General features: G+C 40.5%; 1 protein-coding gene across 1 annotated transcript; it reads right to left on the reverse strand.

Annotated features, from left to right (window-relative positions):
• Positions 1-8,010: 8,010 nt before the first annotated feature.
• On the reverse strand, positions 8,011-9,816 carry LOC127231393 (olfactory receptor 4D5). The gene is made up of 3 exons (XM_051196922.1): positions 8,889-9,816; positions 8,318-8,413; positions 8,011-8,063 (listed from the first exon to the last, which is right to left on the reverse strand). Exons 1-3 carry the CDS (start codon positions 9,814-9,816, stop codon positions 8,011-8,013), a joined length of 1,077 nt encoding a protein of 358 aa, XP_051052879.1.
• Between the last annotated feature and the right edge of the window lie 570 nt (positions 9,817-10,386).

Raw genomic sequence — 10,386 nt, forward strand, 5'->3', positions numbered from 1 at the left:
TAATTCACACCACCAGAGGAACTAGGATACAAGGTGTATTCTAAGAGATTCATATAAAGTCCCTCACAGAACCGGGAAGGGACAAGTCCCCCAGAGCACAGGGGAATTGGGGGTGGGGGGCGCAAATAGACAGAGAAGTAGGAGAAAACCAGGGGGAGGAAAGGAAAACATGTGCAACTAGGAAGATTGAGCCCAGTTAGGAATAGAAGACAGCAGATAGAGAGAGAGAGAGAGAGAGAGAGAGAGAGAGAGAGAGAGAGAGAGGGCATAAAAGAGGGAGCCAATATTGGTTTGAAGATAAAATTGAACACAAAGAAAGGTCTAGAGAACTACAAGACTGCTGCCAACTAACAATTTGAGCATCCGTGGAAAGGCTACCATAAATGCCCTTCCCGGAGAGTGAAATCAACAACTAAATTATCCATGGAGCCCTGTTGGAAACGGGAGCAAACACCCATACATAAACACTGAGTCGAACTAGAACCCAGATGCAGATGGAGAGGACAAGACCAGGGGGCAGAAACACATAGAGACAGCTTACCTGAACAAGGAGGAGCTAACGGGCCACCAGACTGATAGCTGGGAAGCCAGCATGGGACTGACTCAGGCCCCCTGAATATGGGTCTCAGCCAGAAGGACTGAGCAGTCTAAGAGACCTCAGACAGTGGAGCCAGGATGTATCCCTGGTGCACAAAAGGACTTTGTGAACACATCCCCCATGGAGGGATAACTGCATTAATCTAGAGACAGGAGAGAAGCCCTAGTCCTTACTTCACATGACCTGTCAGATCTACATGACCCCCAACTGATGGCATTCCCCTCCATATGGAATTGGGGTGGGGGGATGGGAGGGGAGGGTGGTAAGGGTGCATGTGAGAGGGCAGAGAGGGTAAAAGGGAGAGAAGGAGGGAGGGAAGAAGGGAGGGAGGGAGGAAGGGAGGGAAGAAGGGAGGGAGAGGGAACTGGGATTGACATGTAAAATAATAAATTAAATAAAAAAATGCTTTGACTCCAAAATTTAAGTTGAAGGACAAGTTACTGGGGAAAAGCATTTCTATTTTTGTTACCACAGAAAATGAAAAGATGTGGATTCCTTCCAGACTAATGTGGTTTGATCATGTCAGACCGCCTGAAACAGAGTACCAGGTGATCCTACATTCAAAACAGCTAGACAAAGCACCCTTACAGACTACAACCAGGATTTCTGCATCTTCTTCGAATCCCCCATGACAGTGCCCCTTACCAGCAGGAAGTAGTTTGGAAAGAACGACGCCCAAATTCCCAAATATTGTCTATAAATGTTTGTTTTCATTTAAATGGACTTGGTTATATAAAATAAATAAAAATAAATAAATAAAGTGCTCAACATCCTTAGCTATCAGGGAAATACAAATCAAAACAGCTCTGAGATGCCATCTTACTCCTGCCAGAATAGCTAAAATTAGAAACACCAATGACAACTAATGCTGGAGATGTTGTGGAGAAAGGTGAATACTCCTCCACTGCTGGTGGTAGTGCATACTTGTACGGCCCTTTTGGAGATCAATATGGTGGTTCCTCAGGAAAATGGGAATCAGTCTACCACAGGACCGGGCAATCCCCAACTTAGGCATATACCTAAATGATCCAGTTCCATGAAACAAAGACTTCTGTTCAACTACGTTAGTAGCAGCATTATTTGCAATAGCAAGAACCTGGAAGCAACCTAGATTCCTCTCAGCTAAAGAATGGATAAAGAAGATGTGGCACATTTACACAATGGAATACTAGTCTGTGGGGGGGGGGACAATGGAATCTTGAAATTCACAGGCAAATGGATGGAACTTGAAAAATCCATCCTGAATGAGGAAACCCAGTCACAAAAAAGAGGAACATGGCATATACTCAATCATATATGGATTTTAGATATAGAGCAAAGGATCACCCATCTATAATTCACACCACCAGAAAAACTAGAATGCAAGGAGGAATCTAACAGACTCATACAAGGTCCCTCACAGAAAGGGAAAGGAACAAGTTCTCCTGAGCATATTGGGAGGGGAGGGGGACAGTGGGTGGAGAGGGAGCTAGAAGAAAGAGAAGGGGAGAAGAGGAAAGTTTGTGGGACTAGAAAGATTGAGTCAGGGGAGGAAGAGATGAGAGAAAAAAGAGAGAAAGAGATAACATAAAAGAGGGAGCAATTATAGGTTTGAAGAGAAAACTGACTCTAGAGAAATGTCCAGAGGCCTACAAGACTGACCTCAACTAACAATTTGAGCAACAGTGGAAAGGCTACCATAAATGTCATTCCCTGACAATGAGATTGATGACTAACTTATCCACCATCATAGAGCCCTCATCTAGTAGTTGATGGAAACAGAAGCAGACATCGACAGCTAAACACTGAGCAGAACTGGAATCCAGATGCAGAAAGGGAGGACAAGACCAGGCTACAGAAACCCACAGAGACAGCTGACCTGAACAAGGGGGAGCTCATGGACCCCCAGACTGATAGCTAAGAAACCAGCGTTGTACTGACTCAGACCCCCTGAACATGGGTCTCAGCTAGAAGGCCTGGGCAGTCTAAGGGACCTCTGACAGTGCAACCAGGATGTATCCTTGGTGCACAAAAGGACTTTGGGAGCACATTTCCCAGGGAAGGATACTCCCTTAACCTAGAGACAAGAGGGAGGGCCTAGTCCCTACTCAAAATGACTTGACAGATTTTGTTAAGCCCTCCTGGAAGGCACCACCCTACCTGTGGAGTGGGCAGGAGGTGGGTGGGAGAGTGGTCAGGGAGCATGGGAGAGAGGGAGGGAGGGAGAGAGAACTAGGATCAGTATGTAAAATAAGAAAAAAATAATTTTAAAAAGAGAGATGGAAGAAAGAATCTCAGGTGTTGAAGATACACTAGGAGGATAGATTCATTGACCAAAGAAAATATCAAGTCCAATAAATCCCTAACATAAAATATCCAGAAAATATAGAACACCATGGAAAGGCCAAACCAAAGAATAATAGGTAAAGAAGAAGGTGAACAAACCCAACTCAAAGGTGCACAAAATATATTCAACAAAATCATAGAAGAAAACTTTTCCAATCTAAAGAAAGACATGCCAATGCCAATAAAAGTAAGTGAAGCTTACAAAACAACAAATAGAGGGAACCAAAAAAGAAAGTCCCCTTGCCTCATAATAAACAAAACACCAAACATAAAGAATAAAGGAAGAAAATTAAGAGTAGCAAAGGAAAAAGGCCAAGAAACATATAAAGGGACACCTATAAGAATTAAACCTGACTTCTTCATGGAAACTCTGAAGGCCAAGAAGTCCTGGATAGATACTGTACCAATACTAAGAGACCGCAGATGCCAGCCCAGACTATTATACCCAGCAAAGCTTTCAATCACTATAGATGGAGAAGCTAAGATATTCCATGACAAAATCAGATTTAAACAACACATATCAAGGAATCCAGCCCTACTGAAAGTTCTGTAAGAAAAACTCCAACCCAAGGAAGTTAAAAACATAGGCAATAGATAATCTCTCTTTACCAACAGCCAAAAGAAAAAGGGGGAAATCCACACACAATACCACCACCACCAACACATCCAAAACAAACAAGAGTTAACAATCAGTGGTCATTAATATTCCTCAATATTAATTGTTTTAACTAGCTCATAAAAAGACACAGGCAAACAGAATGGATACAAAGACAGAATCCATCCTTCTGCTGCATACAAGAAACACACTTCAACTTCAAAGACAGACATTATCTCAGAGTTAAGGGTTGGGAATACATTTTCCAAATCAAATGGACCCAAGAAACAAGAGCGTGTAGCAATCTTAATATCTAACAAATTAGACTTTAAACTAGAACCAATCAAAAGAGATGAGGAAGGTCATCTCATATTCATCACAGAAGAAATCATTCAAGATGTAGTCTCAATACTGAACATCTATGCCCCAAATACAAAGGCATCCACATTCGTAAAAGAAACCTTACAAAAGCTCAAATGGCACATAGTGGGAGATTTCAACACCCCACTCTCACCACTAGACAGGACCACCACAATGAAACTTAACCAAAAAAAAAAAAAAAAAAAAAAAAAAAAGAGGAACTGACAGAAGTTATGACTCAATTGGGTTTTACAGACAACAATAAAACATTCCATCCAAACACAAAAGAATATACCGTCTTCTCAGCACCACATAGAACCTTCTCTAAAATCGACCACATACTCGGCAATATAGCAAACCTTAATAGAAAAAAAAATGGAATAAGGAAGAAATAAAGAAACAAAATTAAACACTTCCTACAATTTAATGAGAATAAAGACACAACATATCCAAACTTAATGTGAAACTTTGAGAGCAGTGGTAAGGAAAAAGTTCATAGCACTAAGTGCGCACATGAAGAAACTGGAGAATAGTCACACTAGGAAACTAACAACACAACTGAAAGCTCAGGAAAAATAAGAAGTAAAATCACCCCATAGGAGTATAGAAGCCAGGAATTAATCAAATTGAGAGCTGAAATAATAAAGTAGAAACTAGGAAAACAGCACAAAGAATCAATGCAATAAAGAGATGGTTCTCCATCAATAAGAAAGACAAACCTTTATCCAAACTAACCAAAAGGCAGAGAGAGAACATGCAAATTAACAATATCAGAAATGAAAAGGGGCCATACAATGGACACTGAGGATCATCAGGTCATACTTTGAAAACCTGTACTCTACAAATTTGAAAATTTAAAGGAAATAACAATTTTCTGGATAGATATCACTTACCAAAATTAAATCAAGAACAGATAAGCAAATTAAACATGCCTATTACCCTCAATGATTAGTAGCAGTCATCAAAAGTCTCCCAACCAAAAAAAACCCAGGGCCAGATGGTTTCAGTGCAGAATTCTACCAGAAATTCAAAGATGAGCTAATACCAATATTCCTCAAAGTGTTCCACATAATAGAAGCAGAAGAGTCATTGCCAAACTCTTTTCACAAGGCTATAATTACCTGGCACCCAAGACACACAAAGATACAACTAAGAAAGAGAACTACAGACCAACATCCCTTATTAACACTGATGCAAAAATACTCAATAAAATACTGGCAAATCGAGCCTGGCATTGGTGGCTCACACCTTTAGTCCCAGTACTCAGGAAGCAGAAGTAGGGCAATCTCTGTGAGTTCAAGGCCAGCCTGGTCTAGACAGCAAGTTCCTTTACAACTTCCAAAGCAATACAGAGAAACCTTGTCTCAAAAAAACTGAAAAAATATATATGTATATACATATACACATACATATATATATACATAAATATACATATATATATACATATATATATATATACACACACACGCACACACACATACATATATACTGGCAAATTGAATCCAAGAACACATCAGAGAAATTATCCACCATGATCAAGTAGGCTAGTAATCCACCATATAAACAAACTGAAAAAGAAAAACCATGAGCATCTCATTGGGTGCTGAAAAAGCTTTTTGACAAAATCCAACACCCTTCATGATAAAGGTCTTGCAGAGATCAGGGATAACAGGAACATACCTAAACATAGCAAAAGCAAAATATACATTAAACCAACAGCCAACATTGAACTAAATGGAAAGAAACTTAATACAACCTCTAAAATCAGGTACAAGACAAGGCTGTCCACTCTCTCCATATCTCTTCAATATTGTACTTGAGGTTCTACCTAGAGCTATAGGACAACAAAAGTAGATCAAGGGAATACAGACTGGAAAGGAAGAAGTCAAACTGTCACTATTTGCAGATGATATGATAGTTTACATAAGTAACCAGAAAAACTCTACCAGGGAACTCCTACAGCTGATAAACACCTTCAGCAAAGTGGCAGATTATAAGATTAACTAAAAAAAATCAGTAGTCCTACTATATACAGACAATAAAAGGGCTGAGAACGAAATCAGAGAAACATCACCCTTTACAATAACCACAAACAACATTGGGGTAATGCTTACCAAATAAGTGAAAGACTGTATGGCAAGAACTTTGAGTCTTTAAAGAAAGAAAGTAAAGAAGATTCCAGCAAATGGAAAGATCTCTCATGCTCTTGGATAGGTAGGATCAACATAGTAAAAATGGCAATCTTGCCAACAGCAATCTACAGATCCAATGCAATCCCCATCAAAATCCCAGCACAATTCTTCACAGACCTTGAAAGAACAATACTCAACTTTATATGGAAAAGCAAAAGACTCAGGATGGCCAAAACACCTGTACAATAAAGGAACTTCAAGAGGCATCACCACCCCTGACTTCAAGCTCTATTATATAGCTATAGTCCTGAAAACAGCTTGGTACTGGCAAAAATATAGACAGGTAGACCAATGGAATCGAATTAAGAACCCTGATATTAACCCACACACCTGTGAACACCTGATTTTTAACAAAGAAGTTAAAATTATACAATGGAAAAAATACCTTCAACAAATGGTGCTGCCATAACCTGAATGTTGGCATGTAGAAGACTGCAGATAGATCCATATCTATGACCATGCACAAAACTTAAAGTCCAAATGGATCAAAGACCTCAACATAAATCCAGCCATACTGAACCTCTTAGAAGAAAAAGTGGGGGGTACCCTTGAAAGAAATGGTACAGGAAACTGCTTCCTAAACATAACACCAGTAGCACAGACACTGAGATCAACAATTAACAAATGGAACATCCTGAAACTAAGAAGCTTCTGTAAAAATGGCAGCCCACAGAATGGGAGAAGATCTTTACCAACCCCACACCTGCCAGAGGACTCATCTCCAAAATATACAAAAAATTCAAGAAGCTAGTTACCAAAACACTAAATAATCCAATTAAAAAGTGGGGTACAGAACTGAAGAGAGAACTCTCAATAGAACAATCCACAATGGAGTACTTTACTCAGTGGGGGGAGGGAAACAAGGGAATCTTGAAGTTCTCATGCAAATGGATGGAACTGGAAGAAACCATGGTGAGTGGGGTAACCCAGTCACAAAAAGACAAACATGGTATGTACTCATTCATATATAGATTTCAGACATAGAGCGAAGGATTACCAGCCTACAATCCACACCACCAGAGAAGCTAGGAAATAAGGAGGAACCGGAAAAGAGGAAAAGGACAAGCTCTCATAAGCAAATTGGGAGCATGGGTAGAAGGGAGAGGGAGTTAGGAAAAAAGAGAAGGGGAGAAGAGGAAGGGAGAAGTGGGCATGAGGGAACAGGAAAACTGAGTCAGAGAAAAAATAGAAGAAAGCAAAAAAAAAAAAAAATAGAGATACCTTAATAGAGGGAGCCTTTATAGGTTTAAAGAGAAATCTGGCACTAGGGTAATGTCCAGAGACCTACAAGGATGACCCCAACTAACAATCTAAGCAATAGTGGAGAGGCTACCTTAAATGCCCTTCCTTGATAATGAGATTGATAACTAATGTATATGCCATCATAGAGCCCTCATCTAGTAGCTGATGCAAGCAGAAACAGATACCCACAGCTAAACACTGATCTGAACTTGGGAATCCAGTTGCAGAGAGGGAGGAGTGATGAGCAAATGGGTCAGGACCAGGCTAAAGAAACCCATAGGAACAGATGACCTGAACAAGGGGGAGCTCATAAACCCCAGACTGATAGCTGGGAAACCATTATAGGACTGACCCAGACTCCCTGAATGTAGGTGTCAGCTCTGAGTCAGTAGCTGAGAACTTACAACTAATTCTCAAATATGAGACAGAAAGAGAGCTAATGGGGCTATCATGGACTTTTGAAACCTCAAAGTCCTAATCCAGCAAAACACCTCCTGCAACAAGGCCACACCACCTAGTCCTTCCCCAACAGTAATGGGTCATTTTCACATAAACCACCTCAGCAGTGTTCTGAATGTTAGTTCCCTAAAGTCAATTCTTCTTCAATTCTCCAAACTTCCTCCCCAAATTCCCTAATCTTCACATGCTCAGTTCAAGATCTACCCTCCAATGGGCCTCATTCTCTGAATACCACTGCCTTAATCTAATCCAATGTAAAATGTCTTATCTGTCTTTTCTAGAGAGACTGACCCTAAGAAAAAAAAAAGAAAAGAAAAAAAAAGAAGTTTTAGATATAAATTTAGATTTAAATTTTAAAGTGTAGGAACATAGGTTTAATTCCAGAAGCAAGCTCAGTACTTAAGCAAGTTGTTTAGTGTCTCTAAGCTGTAAATGACTTATCTTTAAAAACTGATGATGATACATAATTCAAATAATATTGAAGAAATTCAAATAGATAATAAGTATAAACCACTACATTCAATGACTGACACACTGAGCTCTCACCAACAGTGATGGTGACGATGATGATGATGCTGTTACTGATGTTGATGATGAAAACAATGAGGATATTAACAGTGACCATGGTGGTGATGATGACAGCTAGGATATTAAGAAACTGTGAGAGCAAAACTAACTTGCCCAAGGTAATTTTCTTTCTTCATTGACAGTCATTCAGCCTCCTGAAATACACATAAGATTGTACATTTATTTTAATCACCTGCTTCTAAAAATTTTTCTTTGAAAAATCCCCTGATTTGTACCCAAGAATATCAGGAAAGGGTCACCAGCTTCATTACTTGTGAGTATTTTGCAATTTACACTAGAACATTCTCAGCATGGTCAGCACCACACCCATCCTGGAACATGTTCTCTACATTATTTAATAGTTGCTACGTTTTTCTAGAAGGCACATAGCAGATATGGAATAGTCTAGTCATGTTCAAGACACCAGAATTAACTACGGTTAAAACAATTCTTAAGCAACAGGCATGGAGTTTTATCCGATTCATGGATCTTCTGAATCTTTTTCAGTTCCTCAAATCCTGACTACTGCTAAGTAGTCAGTGCTACTGACCAAGAGAATCCTTCTGCCTCCTCCACAGCTTCTTCATGGCCGCAATCACTTCTTTATTTCTCAGGGTATAAATGGCAGGATTCAGCATGGGGGTGACCATTGTGTATAGCACAGAAACTGCCTTATCCATGGAGAATGTCCTGAAAGGCCTTGCATAGATGTAGATGCAAGGCACAAAAATAATAGTCACCACAGCAATGTGAGAGGCACAGGTAGACAAGGCCTTGCTTCGACCCTCCCTCGAGTGACTTCGGAGCATCACAAGCAAAGCTGTGTAGGAGCCCAGCAGCACCAGAAAACACATGAGAGTGACCAAGCCGTTGTTAGACACCATCAGAAGCTCTAAAACAAAGGTGTCTGTGCAGGCCAATTTGATCAATTGTGGCACATCACAATAAAAGTTATCCAGCTTGTCGGGACCACAAAACGGCAGATGGATAGTCAGTCCAATTTGTACAATGGAGTGGACAAAGCCCCCTACCCATGAGGCTGCCATGAAGAGCCCACACACTGTCTGGTTCATAATTAGTGTGTAGCGTAGGGGCTGGGAAATGGCAATGTAACGGTCATATGCCATGACAGTCAGCAGGAATATCTTGATGCCTCCAATGAAGTGGAAAAAGAACAGCTGGGTCAGGCAGGCTCCGAAGGAAATAGTGGGGCGGCGTGAGAGCAAGTCAACCAGCATCCTGGGGGCAGTGATGGAAGAATAGCAGAAGTCCAAGAATGAGAGGTTGCCCAAGAGAAAATACATAGTCGTGTGCAAGCGTGGGTCTGAGGCCACTACAACCACAATAAGAAGATTTCCTGTGACAGTCAAAACATACACTGTTACAAAGATGGTGAAGAATAGGAACCGAAGCTCCCACACCTGAGAAAGCCCCAGGAGGACGAATGCTGCCACCTGGGAATGGTTTGTTGGGTTCATTGGCCTGGTATGACTGGGTAGATAAGCCTGTCAAGGAAAATGGACATATTCGTTAAAGGAACTACAAATTTCTTTGAAATAATTCTCTCTGTCCCATTTGGGGCAAATGTCCACTATTTTATTTAACATAAGAATATTATAAATAGATGTTTCGGCAGATAAAGATACTCCCTGAGAATCATGATGACTTGAGTTCAATTCCTAAAACCACATAGTGGGGGGTGAGGTGGGCTGGAGGGAGGGACTCCTGCAAGTTGTTCTCTGATCTCCACACGTGCATGGTGCAATATATGCACACAAACACTCAGAAACCACTAACACACACAATCAACCAACACACACAAACATCAAAGCACCCACAGATATAGACAAGCATCACTAGCACACACACTCAGCCATCACACGCAAACATAAATATGTTTAAATTTTAAAACACGGTACTATAATTGGTTCAATAGAGAAGCAAGCACATGATGATTATACACAGCCATTCAAGCTTCAAGGACTAAAATTCAACAAGCCACTGACATTATTCCGGCTTTGTAGAACTGAAAATAATATGTCTTTGAT

The sequence above is a fragment of the Phodopus roborovskii genome, unplaced genomic scaffold, assembly GCF_943737965.1.
Source record: "Phodopus roborovskii unplaced genomic scaffold, PHOROB, whole genome shotgun sequence".
NCBI classification, from domain to species: domain Eukaryota; kingdom Metazoa; phylum Chordata; class Mammalia; order Rodentia; family Cricetidae; genus Phodopus; species Phodopus roborovskii.

Coding starts and splice junctions, on each gene's coding strand:
- LOC127231393 (XM_051196922.1), bottom strand. CDS start 9,816: ATGAACCCAACAAACCATTCCCAGGTGGCAGCATTCGTCCTCCTGGGG. Junction 8,414..8,888: donor GAGGCAGAAGGATTCTCTTG/GTCAGTAGCACT, acceptor TTAATATCCTAG/CTGTCATCATCACCACCATG. Junction 8,064..8,317: donor CATCGTCACCATCACTGTTG/GTGAGAGCTCAG, acceptor TTTTTTTCTTAG/GGTCAGTCTCTCTAGAAAAG.